At 44.0% G+C, this 20,025-nt stretch overlaps 1 protein-coding gene across 1 annotated transcript in view; it reads right to left on the bottom strand.

Moving 5' to 3' along the window:
* DOCK8 (dedicator of cytokinesis 8) overlaps positions 1-20,025 on the bottom strand; it is a 217,001-nt gene that overhangs the window by 13,109 nt on the left and 183,867 nt on the right. The window contains exons 38-44 of the mRNA XM_012814018.2: positions 18,723-18,949; positions 13,464-13,607; positions 12,172-12,303; positions 10,900-11,034; positions 9,407-9,496; positions 5,625-5,861; positions 914-1,057 (exon numbers count right to left, since the gene is read on the bottom strand). Coding sequence (XP_012669472.2) covers positions 914-1,057; positions 5,625-5,861; positions 9,407-9,496; positions 10,900-11,034; positions 12,172-12,303; positions 13,464-13,607; positions 18,723-18,949 — 1,109 coding nt within the window. The remainder of the gene's footprint in view (positions 1-913; positions 1,058-5,624; positions 5,862-9,406; positions 9,497-10,899; positions 11,035-12,171; positions 12,304-13,463; positions 13,608-18,722; positions 18,950-20,025) is intronic.

The following is a 20,025-nucleotide window of genomic DNA, read 5'->3' on the forward strand; positions in this document are numbered from 1 at the left end:
GTTGCAGCCGTCATTGTTGTTTGGCGGGTCCGGGCTGGGGATTCGAACCCGCCACCTTAGGTGTACGTGGCTGACGCCTTAGCCGGTTGAGCTATAGGCGCCGAGCCCAGATATCCTAATTTTTAAAAAAAATTTCTGATTAATGTGAGGGTATAAGTAACTAGGTTACTGTGTTTGTTTTCATTAGGTAGATCCCTCCTCTAGTTGTGTCCTGCACTCAAGAGGTATGCCATATACTAATTTTTTCTGATGTTAGAAATACAATAGGTATTTCTCCTTTTTGCTATTGCTGCTATGTTGAGGTTAAGTAGACAGAATTTTTGCAGGTAATCCAGTTGTGCTGAGTGGGAAATGACTCAGGATGCTCACTGAATATCTGAGTATAGACAAGGACAGATCTAGAATTGAAATTAAGTAGGTCACACAGCCTTAAGGCTAGTACCTTCCTCCAACTAAGAATGGTTCAGGAGCATGCTGACCTTGGGAGTTAGGGTATTGGTGGCCTAAGAAACCTGGTCCCAGGTTACTCCTGGTTGGCAAGGTCCTTGGCATGCTGGGTTTATCAGTGACTGACCCAAGAATCGGATATTTCTTTCATCTCTCTCCTACAGGTATTCATAGGTTAGTCTCAAGCCTTGAAATAACTTTGCCTAAATTGGGTCTGACTAGGCACTCTTTAATAGGCCCCCAGATCTGGATCATACTGCTAGGTCTAGTCCCCAAATGGAAACTTCTTGAGAGAATGGTACTCCTGTTCTATCCATCTCTAGGATTTCTTTTCTACCTTGCATTGTTACCTGAAAGAGAAGAGGCAAAAGCCTCTAAACCTCGCTCAGAGTCCTCCTCAACCCCAAGGAAGGAGAGTACAGCCTTATGATAACCAGAGCAGCTGCCACCAGCTGGCCTTGCTCACCTGATTGACAGTAGCTCCCACAGAGCCTTGCAGCACCATTTGAAGCATCTTTGCATCAGGGGGCTCCTGGTTAATGGCAACTGCTAACTGCAGGGTCTTCTTCTTCATATCTTCAATGGCAACTTCAATCGGTGTCAGCACAAACTGAACATAAGACATAAATGTAGACAAGTCACTGTCTGGTCTCATATGCCATAGATGAACCTGGAGCTGTGACAGAGAGGGCACCTGCCTGGATTTGAAGAAGCAGCTAAGGAAAGACTTGCAGAGTAATTTAAAATAATCTTTTTTTTTTTTGAGACAGAGTCTCACTATGTCGCCCTGGGTAGAGTGCCATGGCATCACAGCTCACAGCAACTTCAAACTCTTGGGCTTAAGCGATTCTCTTGCCTCAGCCCCCCCACGTAGCTGGGACTACAGGCATCTGCCACAACACCAGGCTATTTTTCTGTTGCAGTTGTCATTGTTGCTTAGCTGGTCCACGCTGGGTTTGAACCCACCAGCCTCAGTGTATGTGGCTGACGCCATAACCTCTGTGCTACGGGTGCCAAGCCAATTTAAAACAATCTTAATAGGTTAAGAAGAAAGGGCTTAACATTTCTTGAGTACTTACTATGTTCCAGGAACTTTACATACATTTGTCACTTATTCATTTCAACAACCTCCTTCTCTGTGTTTTATAGTCAAAGGGAGATGTGTAAGGTAAAGTGAGCTGCACTAACTTGACACAGGTAGTAAGTGTGCAGGTCAGGATTCGATTGCAGTTATGTGTCTATTCAAACTACGTTTTTTTCTACATTGTCATATTTCCTTTCTTATTGTTGAACAAGTTACTTGACTTACTATTGGGAAAGCCATTAGAAGCACAGCACTGAAGATTCTCTTTCCCATCTCCATTATAACATAAGGTTTTTGTTTGTTTTGTTTTGGTTTGGTTTTGAGACAGAGTCTCATTCTGTTGCCCTGGGTAAAGTGCCCTGGTGTCATAGCTCACAGCAACCTCAAACTCTTGGGCTTGAGCAATCCTCTTGCCTCAGCCTCCAGAGTAGCAGGGACTATAGGCTCCCGTCACAACACTTGGCTAGTTTTTCTAGTTTTAATAGACATGGGGTCTAATTCTTGCTCAGGATTGTCTTGAGCAAGCAATCCACCTGCCTCCTAGCACTCTCGGCCTCCCGGAGTGCTAGGGTTACAAGCATGAGCCACCATGCCTGGCCATACCACAAATTTTGACATCACTTATGCCTTCTCCAACTACCCCTAAGGTTAATTCCTAGTAAATAGAATTCTCTTAAAGGTCAATGTAATTGTTAATTTTATGCTGAGTTATGCTGGTTTAGGGCTGGGCCCAGTCACTCATACCTGTAATCCTAGCACTCTGGGAGGCCGAGGTGGGTGGGTTGCTTGAGCTCAGGAGTTTGAGACCAGCCTGAGCAAGAGTGAGACTTCATTGCTACTAAAAATAGAGTACCTAGCTCAGTGTTATGGCAGTTGCCTGTAATCCTAGCTACTTGGGAGGCTGAGGCAAGAGGATCTCTTGAGCCAGATGTTTGAGGTTGCTGTGAGATATGATGATGCCATGGCACTCTACCCAAGGTGACAGAGTAAGACTCTGTCTCAAAGAAAAAAAAAAAGGTAATGCTGGTTTTGGGGGAGGGTCCTTTCTGAATGTTATGTGTGGAGTTTTATCCCCCCCAAATTCATATGTTGAAGTCCTACCCTCCAGGCTCGGCGCCTGTGGCTCAAGTGGCTAAGGCGCCAGCCACATACACCTAAGATGGCGGGTTCGAATCCCTAGCCCGGGCCCACCAAACAACAATGATGGCTGCAACCAAAAAAAAAATGACCAGGTGTTGTGGCGGGCACCTGTAGTCCCAGCTACTTGGGAGGCTGAGGCAGGAGAGTCGCTTGAGCCCAGGAGTTGGAGGTTGCTGTGAGCATGATGCCATGGCACTCTACCCAGGGGGATAGCTTGAGGCTCCGTCTCCAAAAAAAAAAAAAAAAGAGAAGTCCTAACCTCTAATACCTTATAGCGTGACTTTATTTGGGATAGGGGCTTGACAGAGATAATCAAGTTAAAATTAGTTATTAGGGTAAACCTTAATCCAATATGAGTGGTGTCCTCATAAGAAGAGGAAATTTGGACACAAGTGGGCATAGAGGGAAAATGATATGAACAGACATAGGGAGAAGATGGCCATCCACAGCCAAGGAGAGAAGCCTGGAACAGACCCTCATAGGCCTCAGAAGAAACCAACCCTGCCAACATCTTGATTTCAGACTTCTAGCCTCTAGATCGTAAGACAATACATTTCTACTGTTGAAGCCATTCCATCTGTAATATTTGGTTATGCAGCCCTAGCAAATAAATACACTGAAGTTTTTAGGGAACTACAGATGGCCAAAAGTTTTAAGAATGCTCTTTGGTGCCATGAGTTTATTTTTTTTTTTCTTGAGACAGAGTCTCTCTATGTTGTCCTCTGTAGAGTACTATGGCATTGTAGCTCACAGCAACCTCAAACTCATGGGCTTCAGTGATTCTCTTGTCTCAGCTTTCCAAGTAGCTGGGACTACAGGCACCTGCCACTACACCCGGCTATTTTTTTTTTTTTTTTTTTTTGTAGTTGCCATTGTTGTTTGGCAGGCCTGGGCTGGTTTCGAGTCCACCAGCCCTGGTGCATGTGGCTGGCACCCTAGCTGCTGAGCTATAGCGCCAAGCTACCATGAGTTTATTTTTGTGCTATGATCAACATGTTTCCATTTTCAAAAGTCTAAATAATAAGTACAGGAGGTATCTTCTAAACCTACCTCCTCTTGACTGGGTCCCTAGGGCAAGCTTCCTCCACCCTCTGGGAGACCCACACTCTGATGCAGTGACTTTGCTAAACACTAGCTGGTAGGCAGCTCTCCAGTTAGCTCAGCCACTTCTGCTTTGCTGATGAGGTGTAGATTCTCCATAATTCACCTGTGTTTGTTCACCGCCTCGATTATGCCTGTTATGCTTGTTATTTTAATGACCTAATCTAATTAAATCATGTATAAACTGATAACCCATAGGTGTAGAAAGAAAAAGTTGTTTCTACCAAAACCAAACGGAATGCTTGAGCATTATGAAAGTGAGTTGCTATAAAAATTCCTGTCATATTAGGTGTGTACAAGCCAACTGCAAAAGGCTAGGGGAAAAATTATAAAAATCCAAAAGCCTTTTGCTCTCCTGTTGCTTAATAAGGACCTTTAAGCCCTTATTCTGCTTTATAGAAAACAAACAAACAAAATGCTGGATTGTGATCAGCCAATCCATCATCACAGAGAAGTTTGTGGCCCTTTATGAAAAAATGCCAAATAAATGTACATGTATTTTTTTTTTTAAGAGTCTTACTTTAGTGCGTCACAGCTCAAAGCAACCTCCAACTCTTGGGCTTAGGCAATTCTCTTGCCTCAGCCTCTCAAGTAGCTAGGACTATAGGTGTCGGCCACAATGACTGGCTTTTGTTGCATTTTGGCTGGGGCTGGGTTCGAACCCGCCACCCTTGGTATATGGGGCTGGCACCCTACCCACTGAACCACAGGCTCCACTCCTACATGTATGTGTTTTAAAGAAAAATGAAATATTTGAAGCGGAGCCTGTGGCTCAAAGGAGGAGGGCGCCGGCCCTATATACTGGAGGTGGCCGGTTCAAACCCAGCCTGGCCAAAAACTGCAAAAAGAAAAAAATTTATGGCATGTATAATCCTGAATGATTCTATGGCTAGAGACTTTTTTGACCAGTCCTATTAAAATGAGTATGGTCTTGAAAGCAAGAGATAGTGACTTAAAAGAAAAAATAAAATGAGTATGGTCTTCTATTGAACATAGAAGTCTTTCCTGCCAATGCATAAATGAAGAAACTAACTGTAATTTGCTTGTGGAGGAAGTAGGCACTAGAAGCCAGTTGGTCAACTCGTCTACTGGGCATGGAGCCCTTCCTGCAGCTTACCACCAACTCACTGGGGCTGTACATTTGTTTTATTTATTTATTTATTTTTTGAGACAGAGCCTCAAGCTGTCCCCCTGGGTAGAGTGCTGTAGCTTCACAGCTCACAGCAACCTCCAACTCCTGGGCTCAAGCGAGTCTCCTGCCTCAACCTCCCAAGTAGCTGGGATCGCAGGCGCCTGCCACAATGCCTGGCTATTTTTTTGGTTGCAGGTGTCATTGTTGTTTTGGTGGGCACAGGCTGGATTTGAACCCATCACCTTAGGTGTATGTGGCTGGCGCCTTGGGCAACTTGAGCCACAGGCGCCAAGCCGGGGCTGCACATTTGTGGATCCTTTCCCTAATAATTAACAACATAGGTATATCTGAATCACCCATGGGCTTTTAAACATATAAAAAATTTATATAAAATATATAAAATATAAATATGTACCTGTTCATAATTAGAATATAAATATATTAAACATTATAATGAAATATGTCAACGTTATACTAAAGGAATAACTTTAAAATATTATATATTTAATATAAACTAGTGCTACAAAATACGTAGCTGCCTACATGGGATTCCTGGTACCATGAGAGTGAAAGGATAATGACATTGTCCTATTTCAAGTCTGTCCCTCTTTGTTTTCACTCTTAGCCTGCCATGAAGGAGAGTGCAGGTTTCTGTGTCCTCCTGGGAGGTCACCCAGGTCACCCGTCCAGTGGTGGCTGTTCCCTTGTGGGAGCCATTACCTCCTCCTTCTGGATCACACTGATCCTGGTCTTGATGTAGGGGAAGGCGTGCATGGTGGTCAGGACCGTGTTCCTTCTGTACTGCTCGTGCAGCTCTCCCCGAGGCCGTCCCTCCAGGGTGAAGGGGGTGGTGTACATGAACCTTCTCAGATTGAAATTCTTCTCAAAGTAGGTGACCCGGTCTTTCATCTCATACTCATCGAAGTAGGGCTCCACAAAAGTGATCTGTATGTAGGCCTGCGGCAGAAAGGGGGAGGGAAGGAGATGAGCCATTCTGCAAGGCCCTGGAGGGGCATGCTGGAACACAGTGCAGGGCACCGCCCCTCCCAGCTCAGAAAAGCTGCAGACACCGAGAGCAGCGGCGAGAATTCAGCGGGCTGCCAGTCCTTCTCCACAAGCCCAGGGAGCCAAAGGACTCTGAGTGGGAGAGGACAACCTGCCTGTGGGAGAGGCAGGTGCACTGACTGCCCCCTTTCTAGCAGAGCAAACTGATCCAACAGAAGCCTTGGTATGAGAGTTTGCAAACTGCTATTTGCGAGGCAAAAGCTTTCCTTTTCAGGGTGACTATGACCACTGCATGCTTATGAAGCCAAACTAGAAAAACCTAACGATAGCAAGTATTGGCAAGGACAGAGAACAGCTGGGACTTTCGTACATGAACAGTAGGAAGGCAAAATGTAAGGCTACTTTACAAAACACCGCCGGCAGTTTCTTACACAGTTCAATTGCACTGACCAACAACCCAGCAATCCGACTCCTACAGTGTCCTCAAGAAAACATGTGTCCATACAAAAACCTGCATGCAAATGTCTAGGGCAACATTATTCATAACAGAATAAACTAGAAAGAACCCAAATGTCCTCTGATAAACAAATGGTGGCACGTCCACACAACAGAACTACCCAGCTACACAAAGGAACAAACCGTTCCAACAGGGGTGAGTCTCAGATGGATCATGCCAAGTGAAAAAAGCCAGACTCCAAATGCTGTAGGATTCCACTTATTTGCTGTGTGATAAGATTTGGAAAAGGCAAACCTACAGAGAGGGAAGGCAGACCAGTGACTGCCAGGGGCTGAAAGTAGAGAATGACTCCAGGCTCGGCGCCTGTGGCTCAAGCGGCTAAGGCGCCAGCCACATACACCTAAGGTGGCGGGTTCGAATCCAGCCTGGACCCGCCAAATAACAATGACGGCTGCAACCAAAAAATAGCCGGGCGTTGTGGTGGGCACCTGTGGTCCCAGCTACTTGGGAGGCTGGGGCAGGAGACTCGCTTGAGCCCAGGAGTTGGAGGTTGCTGTGAGCGGTAATGCCACGGCACTCTACCCAGGGGGACAGCTTGAGGCTCTGTCTCCAAAAAAAAAAGAAATGATAGAAGATAGAAACAAACGAAGCCCTCCCAGCAACACTGATTAGCCTGGCAAGCTGAAACTTTCGGGGTGAATCAGAAAGGAACCTGTCAACAGTGTTTCTAAGTGAAATAATGGACTATAACGGTCTGTTTCAAAATTTTTGTAGTGACCCACTTACCTCATTTAAACTCCCCTACCCCGGCTTCCACATACACATGCAGAATAAAGAGGGTACTTATTAAGGAAGAAGGCCTCTTTAAAAAACAGGGTGACAGTGAGCACAGACAGTAGGACACCCACTCACGGAAGGGGTGGGTGGGGCCACTGACCTCAGACTGTAAATCGCTATTTAGCATAATGAAATCTGGTTGTGATTTTGGATTAGACTCTCATTCCAAGCTCTTACACCTACTTTGGGAATGTTAAAGGAGGGGAAAAGAACACTCCGTGTCAGGGAGGTCACTGGCGATTTTATATAGCCGTGCTGGGCACAGATCACTGCGGGCACACAGACAATCCTATCTTCTAAGGACCCCAAACATTTTGTCTGAAGCTTCGTTCAACTCTTACCACAGACATTGCTTTCAAACCTAGGCTATGAAAGGTATCTTTAGCAAGGAAGTGTTCTGAAAGATGTAGAAAAAAATAAACTCTTAAATTTGGCAATTTCTTCCCCGATTGCATCATTCTCACAATACCCTGGAAGACAGAACTGAAGAAGCATTTGGGTCTTTCGTTTTATAGGTTTTCCAGATGGCAGTTCGCCCTCCGTTCCCTGGGCCCTTAATAATATCTTGTACTTGCATTATATCCAGCAGAGAAAGCTTATTCATGAACATAGCTGTGTGTGGCATGGCTGGGCAGGCAGGTATCGCCCTGGGGAATAAAGAATATGTCTGGTTCTTGTTCCTGTGTCCTGGCACAGAGCTTCAAAACCTGGGAATTTCCTGAGTGATAGGTGTACCTTTGTTATGCTAATGAGGGGACTCCTGGCAGGCCCCTAGTCAGCTTCAGGTCATCAAAAAGACCACTCATGGCTTGGCGCCTATAGCTCAACCGGCTAAGGCGCCAGCCACGTACACCTAAGGTGGCGGGTTCGAATCCCCAGCCCGGACCCGCCAAACAACAATGACGGCTGCAACCAAAAAATAGCCGGGTGTTGTGGCGGGCGCCTGTGGTCCCAGCTACTTGGGAGGCAGAGGCAGGAGACTCGCTTGAGCCCAGGAGTTGGAGGTTGCTGTGAGCTGTAATGCCACAGCACTCTGCCCAGGGGGACAGCTTGAGGCTCTGTCTCAAAAAAAAAAAAAAAAAAAAAAAAAAAAAAAGAAAAAGACCACTCATGCATTAGAAGCTTGGAACTTTGGGCTAGCCTCACCTCCACAGAGAGGAGAGGGGCTGGAATCATGCCTGTGTAATGGAAAACCCAACAAGAACTCTGGACACTACGACTCGGAGGCACTTCCTGGTTGGTGAACACATTGATGTGCCTGGATTTCAGGGGAGAAGGCACAGAAACTATGTGTCCCTTCCCAGACCTTATCCTCTGTGTACCTTTATATAAAACTGTAACCAGAAGTATAGTACTTAGATGAATCATTTCACTGAATTATCTAATTTGAAGGTGCTGTAGAAACCCCCGAACTTGTAGCTGGCTGGTCAGAAGTGTGGTTGGCCCAGGAGCTCCCCTTGAGCCTGATGTTTGAAGTAAGGGCAACCTTGAGGAAGACTGGGCCTCTAACTTGTGGGTTGGCGCTAACCACGGTGTTAGCATTAGAAGCTACTTCAGTACACCCACTTTGGGGCAAAATGGACCATGTGCCTGTGAGAAATCGAGGAAACAGAAGCCCAAGCCTTTTGTACCATTCCCTCGACAGCACAGGGATCCTACGCTTGGCTTCTAAGAGGAGTGCTTGCAGCCTAAAGAAGAGTGCCACAAGATGCTTTCGGAGAGTCTGCAACTTTTAAATGTGTTTTAAATGGAGACTTCAAAGGTTTTATAGAAAGGCAGTAAAGAGCAGTGATTAGCAGTATGGGTTCAGGGACAACAGTTTGAGTACTGGCTCTTCCACTTGCATGATCTTGGAAAGATGCTGGCCCTTTCCAGGCCTCAGTTTTATCATCTGTAAAATGGGAACAACAAAACCTACTTGGAAGGACTGATGGAGGATGAAATGAAATGACATATGTAAAGGGCCCAATTCGGTTCCAGACACAAAGTTGGTGCTTAATAAACAGTAGCTCCTATTATGATTCTGGTGTTTGAGTATGTTTTTCTTTAAGATTTGACCACTTTTTGTAGCTAAACCCTAGACAAAAATGTTTGGCTGCATTTAAATGACTTGGAAATCCAGATGGAAGAGGTCATTTTGTGCTCTCAGGATAGGAAAAAGGGATTTAGAGCCTGATGATTAATTTCTGCATTTTTTAAATACCTTGTTTGGATCCAACTTGCTTTTGTCCACAGGAGTGGAGTCTTTTATCACTTCCACAAATTCCGCGCCAAAACACTGACCATAAAATCCCTAGGTAAGAAGAAGCAACAGTTTGTAAAGGTTAGTTTCACATCATGCAACTCTTTGTCTTCTCAGAAGTGACAAAGTTTGGAACAAGTGCAAGGTAGAATCTGCTCGTTGATTAGTGAGAGTCCCTCTGAGCTAATGAGCAAAGTTCAGCATTTCCTGAAACAATATAAGGAAGGAAGGAACAATAAAAATATAAGGAAGGAACAATAAAAATATAAGGAAGTTCAGCACTGTCAACTGATACACGCTTCCCTAAAATATATGTGCTTGTTTCAAATTCAACCATCATCATCATATTTCCTGAGGCATCTCCTGGGGTATCAGGCTCTTTACTTCTCACTTTTTGTACCCAGGGAACTTGGAGGTCCCCAGGCTTCCTATGCTGTGGCAAATTACAGTGCACGAGAAGACAAAAATACATACCTCTAACTCTAAGGAGGGACCACGTTTAGAAAACCAAGCAGTCTGGGGAACCTGTTGCTAGTTCTCTTTCTCACATGCTGAGTCACTTTGGGCAACTCACTCAGCTGCTCTGGGTGATGGTTTCTTTGAGTCAAGTAAAGATAAAAGTCTCTTGTCTTGCTCGGCATGGTGGGGTAGAGCAAGGAGTAATTAGGAAACACAAGGGTTTTAAGTCTTACAGTTTTAATAAGAGGGCATACATTGAAAACAATAGCAAGAAAGCATAGGAACGAATCTTTGGTTAACTGTCAGAGGTCCGCAGACCCTAGTCCCTCTGCCCGAGAGGGTTTTGCTGTGGAAGTCACCCTGTGACTTTCTTCCTGAGTTTAGTCTTTGGCCCTTACACCATCTGTTTTCTTTTTCCTAATGTTTCTCTAGGGTGTTAATCTTTGCTCCATCCTTTTAGCCTTTCTTCCAAAGAACCTGCTACTCTTTTCTGTTACTTTGTGGACCAAATGTCAACAGCAAGTTGGAGTTGGGGCTGGTCAAGTAGCTCTGTATCAGAATGGAAGATGTTGTCCAGTGACACCAAAAGGATGGCCACCACATTTTCTAGGGGTGATTCAGTAATGCAGCCAGATTACTTTAAAGTGAAGAGGATAACCGAAAAACTGAATTTGCCACCTGTTCGTATATATTAGTTACGTTGGGAGAGGGTGATAGGAAAGGACATGACATTGAGTAAATTTTGCATAGATTTGAAAATAAATATTTTCCATATAATTCATGAACTTTGAAAAGCATACCCAGGATCTTAGGGGAAAACTAGCCAAATCTTCCTTTACCTTATGATTATATTATAAATGCAAAGTGGAAAAATGTATGCAGAGATCGATGGTGAATCCATGATTTATTATTTATTTACTTATTTTGGGTATTGACCCAGCCTAACTTGTTTTGGTCAAGTATACAATGTCAAGCCACAGAATCATTTTTCTTACCTCTAGTCTATGGGAGATCTCAGGAAGCTTGGTAATTGCAGGCTCTTTGTAAACAAATTCCTGCTCATCTAAATCCCCAAATTTGGATCCATAGAAACCAACTCGGAAGTAGGTTCCAAACATTCTCTTATGATCCTGGTGAACGAAATATGAAAATCTCTCTTTAGTTATATAATTCCTGAGGATCCACGGGGCTGCAAATGCAGGAGTCTTCTACTGGGTTACAAAGCATTTTATTCCTATGGTTGATGTAAACAGAAATCATTCCTTTAAGGAAGATGTCATTTTGGGTTACACATGCACTGGAGCTGGTGGGTTCGATTCCAGCTCAGGCCTGCCAAACAACAATGACAACTACAATAAAAAAATAGCTGGGTGTTGTAGTGGGCGTTTGTAGTCCTAGCTACTTGGGAGGCTGAGGCAAGAGAATTGCTTAAGCCCAAGAGTTTGAGGTTGCTGTGAGCTGTGACCCTTTGGCACTCTACCCAGGGTGACAACTTGAGACTTTGTTTCAAAACAAAAAGAAAAAAAAAGAAAGATGTAATTTTTATGGAAGAAACTTTGCAAATAATAACAAAAAACAACATGAAAGATTTAAGGGCCTTCTTTTAAGCTAATTTAAAAGATCCTCACATGTCCTGATTACAAAGTACAGGCAGTTCCTGAGTTACAAACATCCAACTTGCATAAAACTTGCACTTTTGAACAGAGGCTATTTCCAGTAATAGGTTAATGCACCTGTTCCAACTTAGATACAAATTAAACTTGAGAACAAACTCACAGAACCTATCTTGATTGTAATCTGGAGACTGCTTATCATTCAAACTACCTTCTTTTACACTTGGGATTCTGGTCATCCATTACCAGCCCTTTTCTGATAGGTGGGAACTAGAATAATGAAGCACTCGGGCGCCAGCCACATACACGGAGGCAGGAGGTTCGAAACTGGCCTGGGCCTGCTAAACAACAATGACAACTGCAACAAAAAAATAGCCGGGTGTTATGGCGGGTGCCTGTAGTCCCAGCTACTTTGGAGGGTGAGTCAAGAGAATCGCTTAAGCCCAAGAGTTTGAGGTTGCTGTGAGCTTGACACACAGCACTCTACCCAGGGCAACATAGTGAGATTCTGTCTCTAAACAAATACATAAATTAATTTAAAAAATAAAGTGTTCAAGGTAAATCCCTCCCCAGAGGGGAGGGAGGGATAAGCATCTCTAGGACAGGGTCACCTGCCACCAGGTAACAGGACCTGCTACCAGGGTCCCCAGCTACCTTGCTAATGATGTTGTCAAAAGTCTTCTGCAGCTTGTTGTGAGTGGAGGTCAGCTTTCGGAAGTCTCGATGTGCTTCCAGGATGGGGATTACCAGCTTGTAGACCTCGTTAACTGTTTCATATAAGCCTCCCTTGGAAAGAGGAGAGGAGAATAGAGAGAATTTAATCCACCGGAAACTCAAGAGAGCAACAGGAGTTCATGGTCCAGACAATGCACTGGAGGATGGATTTAGTGTTGCAACACAGGATTTTACACAGCAGGGAGGGATGGCTGAGCATCTATGGGACAGGTGTTAGCATTCAAGCGCAACTAGACCCATCACTAAGTGGTTCTGTATGCAGATGTTAAGTAGGGAGAAGCATTTGGGGGCGGAGGAGGAGACAGGAGTTTGGCAGCAGAGGCTAAGCGTAATTCAGGGAGGCAGCTTTGGTGTATTTAAATTTCATCCAAGGTCCTTCAGACAGATGCTAAATGTATGCCTCACAGGAGTTAGTTAAGATGCTAACCAACTAATTTTCTTGAATTTGAGGAAAAAGAGGAGTATATTAGCCATTTTCTGAATTCTGAAAAGGAAAGTAAGAAAAAAGAAAACATACTTGTATCAGCTAAATACAGTGAAATACTATTTACTTGGCTTAAAAATTAAAGGAGGAGGGGTGTTATTAAAAAAGAAAACCAACAAGCGACTTTCCCTCTTGCCCTGAATCTCAGTGACTTAATCTATGTATTGTTTCTCATATTAGGAATGTTTAGACCCAGATTAATTTAATGAGGAAAGTCTTAGTGATTTCTGTTTCCACTCTTCCCTAAGCTGGTCCTGGTCTGTAAAGATCTGGGGTTACTCATTTGTCAGGAGGGAAAGTGGTCTGTGTATTCCTTCCTTCTCCTCCAAGTGGTTCCACCCACTTTTTTCTCTATTAAAGGGAAAAGGGAGGGGGAGGATATGCCTCATCGTTTATTGTGTAACACTGGGCAAGCCATTTCACCTCTCTGTGGCTTCTTTTCTACCCCTGTTAAGTGGAAATAATACTGTGAAATTGCAGCCCAGCCAATGGGCATGTAGTGAAAACCAGAATATGACCGTGATGAAAGGCACTCTCACCTCCCTCGGGGAGCTGATGCAATTTGCATACATCAAAGTCTTCCCCAGGCTCCTCCCCTGCCCTGCACACCCTGGCATGTGTCCTGGGGAGGTAGAGCTGCCTGGGCTGTTAAGTTAGGGCATTCACAGCACCCTGAGTCCAGCCGGGGCATGTGTGGCCAGGCCCTGGGATGCCTGCTGGCACTGACCGTGCTGAAGAGCTCTGCAGCCTGCTCCAGGAGGCCCACCAGGCCACTCTCGGTGAAGTACCGGCCGGAGCACACCCCGTCCTCGTCAGGCGACAGGGTGTCGTCGGAGACTGCAGACTCCTCCAGCACGTTGGAAGAAATATTCTGAAAGAGATCACAGCATAAGTCCAGAGAACAGGGGGACCAGACTTAGACCACAAGAATCCATAATGTGGGAATGAAGAAGCCAGTCTCCAGGTCCTTACCAAGGCTGCGATTTCTCCCAGGAGAGGTTCTGACTGCCATTCATTTGGAAAGGACACCCTGAGCAACTGATCTTCAAATCTTACAATTTTCTTTTCTTTTTAACCATTTGGAGGCATTACATAAAGGGCATTAAACCCAATGTAACAACAGTTGAGTTACTTTAGTGGAATAACCCTAAGGAACGTACAGCTGGGGTCTCAGTTTTTAAAAGGCAAAGGCCAATTAATAGTTACCTAGGCTCACTGTTTCACCAGCCAGTGAACCTCTGACTTTTGGGGGTGTTTTTCTGAACTGCACTGCCACTCCTGGCTTGACTTTGATAAGTAACTATCATGTATGACAACAGCAAGTGAGAATGTCTTCTTTATGGAATTTTTTACAACAATGCAGTAGGTACTGTTCCCCCCCGAACATTTTGTTTCTATGTGTTTCCCTCTATATAAATGATAGAGTAGAGCATCTAGCACACAGTACAATGACTAGGGTTAGGGTGAAACGAATGAGAAATCCAGGGCACAAAATTGAGAGAGGTGCTCACTCTCAGGGTCATGGAAGTGCTGATCCTATACTGTCTGACCCTGACAGTGAGTGCCTCCTCACATTTTGTACTTTGTCTACTTTGCTTGCCTCACCCTAGTACTGGCCCTGGCAAGTGATTCTCGGATTCTTGACAGGTCAACACTCATTTTTTTCTTGGCTCACAGCTATAAAAGAAATGCAGATAGAATGTAGAAGAAATTGGAAACCTATCTAGCTTGAGGACTGCAAACAGGTAGCACATATGGCACCCCTTCCTATTGCTGCACTCATGGCAGGCATAACTAATCAATTACAGCACTCTTTCACCTGGAGCTTGGATATAGTCTCAAAATTCACCTCAGTATAGTTCTCCAGCCACTACCAATTGATCAGAATTAACGTGTGAACCAAAAGTGGCCTACCTTCTGGTCTGGGTAGCCTAATCAAGTGAATCACCCTTAGCAAACAATGAGAAGACTATTGTTTATAGCCCTATCACGTGCAATATTACCATGTAATATTACGAATATAGGAGGAGGTTTTCAAAGTCTTTTGTGGCCAGTCATTCTTCTAAATTTGGCCTATTATAATGGTTCTGAATTGGAGATAACAGAAGGTCCAAGAGATTCAGTTGAAAGACTCTAATAACTGAAGAAACTAATATAATTAGAATTGTATATAATTTTCTTCTCCTTTTTTAGAGATAGGGGTATCACTATATTGCCCAGGTTGGACTTGAACCCCTGAGCTCAAGTGATTCTCCTGCCTCAGCTGGGCTTTACAGGTACATAACACTGTACCCACTGCAATTTTCCACATTACAGGAAAATACCTGATGCTATGTAGCCTCATTAGCTTTAGTCAGAGGATAAAGATTCTGGAAAAAGACTCTCCTAGCTTGGTGCCTATGGCTCAAGTGGCTAAGGCACCAGCCACGTACACCTGAACCAGTGGGTTCGAATCCAGCCCGAGCCCACCAAACAACAATGACAGCTGAAACCAAAAAATAGCCAGGTGTTGTGGCAGGTGCCTGTAGTCCCAGCTACTTGGGAGGCGGAGGCAGGAGAATCACTTAAGCCCAGGAGTTGGAGGTTGGTGTGAGCTGTGATGCCATGGCACTCTACCACAGGGCAACAGCTTGAGGCTCTGTCTCAAAAAAGAAAAAAGAAAAAGACTCTCCTAGCTTTAGAATTAGGAAGGTAATAGCAATATCCACGATTGTGTCCATGTTTACATTTGTGAAATAAATATTGCACTCTGGGACGTAGAATTTCAACGATCTCAGTTCCTAGGAATTCAGTGACCTCAAAGCTTTTTTCCATGCACAGATTTTTTTATCTCCAGTTTAAGACTTTTCCAAAGACTTAACTTTTATTAGGGCAGAACACAGTCTAAAACCAAAACACAGAGCACTTAAGAAATCAGCACTGAGTATGTGTTGTTAATGCTGCCCTCTTCTATGAAGTGGAGCAACCTGACTTTGCGGAGAAGGGTGTCACTCAGAGCTCCAGGTGTGGTCCTATGACTCCAGCTCAGCCAGCCAGCCATTCCATTTCTCTGGCCATTATCATTGCTTCAGGGATGAGCATATAACTCAATCAGGATCTGTAAGGTGCACTGAGACTTTTTCTGCAACTGCTAGAAATCAGATCTCTCTCTTTTCTCCTGGACTTAAACCTGGAGATGCAAACTTAAACTTTAATCAGTGTGAGAAGCCTGTGAAGATTGAAGCTGACACAACAGAAGGCAGCGACAGGAAGTGGTGATGACTCTGAGGTCTAACGACATTGTTTGGGCTCCAGGTCCAGTTTGGCGGGGCTCCTCCAGGCTCACCTCTCTCACGAGGGCTGAGCAATTCCATTTTTACCTTACTTCAGTCTGCGTTGGGTGTTCTGTCACTTGCCAGCACACATTGCTAAACTGATCTAGTAGATCTCATTTGAGAGAAATAAGAATTCGCTCATAAGCATCCCCCAAAGCATTGGCTTCTCTTTGGTAACTGAGAACACCTAACTCATCATGTTCTGGACATTGTGAAGGTTTCACATTTCAGTTTCTTCAGCCTTCCTTTTGCCCTTCGTCCCCCTTCCCTGACATCCAGGCTGGGCCACATTATAGGTGCTCACATCTTCTCTATCTTTCTAACAGTATTTCTCATAGTTGTTATTGAATAGAGAATGGAATGGTTAGTTATATGGTGTCTCTCTGGCTAGAATGTCAAGTTCATACGGATAGAGTAGGTGCTCAATAAATACTTTGTTGGTTTTTTTTTGAGACAGAGTCTCACTATGTCGCCCTGGGTAGAGTGCTGTGGCATCACAACTCACAGCAACCTCAAACTCTTGGGTTTAAGTGATTCTCTTGCCTCAGCTTCCCAAGTAGCTGGGACTACAGGTGCCTGCCACAACACCTGGCTATTTTTTGTTGCTGTTGTTATAATTGTTTGGCAGGCCCAGGCTGGGTTTGAACCCTCCAGCCCTGGTATGTGTGGCTGGCACCCTAGTTACTGAGCTATAGGCACTGAGCCTCAATAAATATTTTCTAAAGGAAAGAATGAATGGATTAAGATATATTGAAAGACAGAGCTGTGAGCCTCCATGTAGGGTTAATATGGAGCTTTTCTCTTGGTTCCGTAATAACTATTCTAAATCACCTTGGCATGTCTCATTATAAGCAAATCAACTGAGTTCTAGGTAAAATTAGAACAGTAAGGCTACTGAACATAAAACTCAATGAAATGTAATTTATTACTTAAGTGATAAATATTAAATAAAATATAGTAACCGGGAAAAGGGCATAAAAGAATTGCAAGAAATAGTTTAGTAAATGAAACGAGGGAAGGGGAGGATGCAGTTCAACATAAAGTGACATACCTATAGATTTCCTGGGAATTAAAAGAGGAGTTCTATAATATTTACCCTTGATAATATCAAATGGCCAACATAAATTTGATGAAAGAAGCAGATATATCTAAAATATATATATATATTTAACTTTTTTGTTCACTTATATGTGATTCAAAATCAGATATAATATTTTTATGCTTTTGGATAAAAATTTCACTACTGGATTTTATAACAAGCATTTCTGAAAATGAGAATAAAATTCATTTGCCAAGAATGAAATCACAGAATAAATATTTTTGTCACTGAGGACCATAAGTGAGGAGGAGTTAATAATGTGAGGTGAAGTCCAGCATGGCAGATGAACAACATTCTTTTTTTTTTTTTGAGACAGAGCCTCAAGCTGTCCCCCTGGGTAGAGTGCCGTGACATCACAGCTCACAGCAACCTCCAACTCCTGGGCTCAAGCGATTCTCCTGCCTCTGCCTCCCAAGTAGCTGGGACCACAGGTGCCCACCACAGCGCCTGGCCATTTTTTTGGTTGCAGCCATGATTGTTGTTTGGTGGGCCTGGGCTGGATTTGAACCCACCACCTTAGGTGTATGTGGCTGGCGCCTTAGCCACTTGAGCCACAGGCGCCAAATCAGATGAACAGCATTCTGGGAAGCCAGGTACTCCTGGCTCCACTAGCTGCAGTTTCCATGACTTATCCTCTAAGCCTGAGAAAGCTACTTTGAATTGTTTTTTCTTTCTGGTTCACACAGCATCACAGGGTTGTGTTGAAGAACAATGAGAACAGTCTTTCATAAAATCAATCATGTAAATTCAAACAAGAATAATACAAACACTTGTAAATGACTGTGTCAGTCTGGTTTGAAAGGTGCTCGACTACTGTAGCTATATTGCTCACGGTTTCAGGGATCCGAGTCATCTCTACAGATTATGACTCCTTTTAAAAAAGTACTCACCACTTCTTTTTCCTCTCTAAAGACTGTGCTAAGGACTCAGTTAGGGAGGTGCAAGTGAGCACTGAGCATCCCCGCCTGAGCCAGCTTTTAGGTCTGGCAGACAATTTCCCTTTGCCAACTATGGATGATTTTTCACTTATCCTCAGAAAGTACTCATTCAGCCTTTCCCCGGTCAATTTGATTCTCGATTTTGGATTAGAGAATGGGCCTCTACAAAGTTGGTAAGTAGAATCAAAGAAATGAGTCATGAGGGAAATAATTTCTCTAACATTCAGGAATACTGAACTGTCTCAGTCCCTTCATCAGTGAAGTGGAGTAGTAACACCTTCCCTGCATACCCGGTCACAGGGTTATGGGCAGGTTCAAATGTGATCACACACGTGAACATGTCTGAGAACGTCTCCCCAAGTGCCTGTTCACTCTAGGTGCCATTATGGTAAACGATAATTAAAAAAAATGCAAGATGGGAAAACAATTAGAAGAGGCAAATGTAATACATTACGACAGGGTCTTGCAGGGTTTTTTGACCTTGGCACTACTGACATTTGGGGTCAGAAAATTCTTTGTGGAATGTACAATTCCCATGCACTGTGGAATGTTTAGCAGCACCCTGCCTTCTCCCACCGCCCCACCCCCATTATGATAACCAAACATGTCTCTGGAAGAGCTGAGCCGGCCCCCACCTGGAAGCTGACGCTGCCCACGGGCAGGTAGCTGTGGTCCTCCAGCATGCTCAGGTACTCGGCCACCAGTGCTGCTGCGTGCACCAGGCACATGGCGGCCTCCGTGTAGCACTTCTTCTTGGTGTGTTTCTCTGCCATATTCTGGAGCCAGGTCAACCGCAGATCAGGAGATGTCTGGTAACTCTTGGCAATTCTGAACACAGATTGAGAAATAGTTTCAAGGGTAACTGGTTAATGACCCTGTTATTCTATTATGTGTGGCACTTTTTCCCCCAAAGAGCTTTCCGCCTCCCCTGACCCCCTACATCTTTGGCCTATATTTTCAGACAATGAGAGAGAAAAGAAAAAAAACAGTTACTAGTCCAGCTGTTTCATTCCATGTGTACGGAGTGCTGGGCCCCAAGAAAGAGCAATCAGTAAAAGCCTGAAGGGGATAAAAAACCTGAGAAAATGATGTCTATTTGAATGGATTTCAAGCAATTTTCTTCCAATTTTCTTCCTTTTCTTTCCTTTCTCTCAAAATAATAAGAGAAGACAAAAGTACTACTCTTCCCGTGATGTTGCATCAGATCAATTTTGGTTCTGTAAGTAGTTTCTTCTGAATAAGGATTGGCAGGCAAAGTTTTAAACTATAGAGTAAAATATGATTTCTAGAGTAAAACCATACATGTATGTCAGAATATAACTGGAATAAAGCCATGTAGGAAATAATTCATAGTAATTCATGTGTAGTTGATAATTATTATGAACTCATAATGATTCATATATAATCGATAATTCTTTTCTATGGTAAGTAGAAGATAGGGATGTAAAACAGGTATTTCACTTTAAATCAGGGAGATCTTCCCTAAAATTTATTTATGAATCAACCCACTCTGAATGCCTAATTTCTACCAATTTCTATATACAGTTTTGGATGTCAGTTCGAAACACTGTCCCCAGCTCGGTGCCATAGCTCAGTGGTTAGGGTGCTGGACATATATATACACACACACACACACACACACACACACACACACACACACACACACATATATATATCAGGGCTGGTGAGTTTGAACATGGCCTGGGCCTGCTAAACATGATGCTATGAGGACAACTACAACAGAAAAATAGCCAGGCATTGTGGTGGGCACCTGTAGTCCCAGCTACTAGGGAGGCTGAGGCAAGAGAATCACTAAAGCCCAAGAGTTTGTTTTTTTTTTTGACAGAGCCTCAAGCTGTCCCCTGGGTAGAGTGCCGTGGCATTACAGCTCACAGCAACCTCCAACTCCTGGGCTCAAGCGAGTCTCCTGCCTCCGCC

Source organism: Otolemur garnettii, unplaced genomic scaffold (assembly GCF_000181295.1).
Source record: "Otolemur garnettii isolate 467f Iridium unplaced genomic scaffold, OtoGar3 scaffold00006, whole genome shotgun sequence".
In the NCBI taxonomy this organism is placed as follows: Eukaryota; Metazoa; Chordata; class Mammalia; order Primates; family Galagidae; genus Otolemur; species Otolemur garnettii.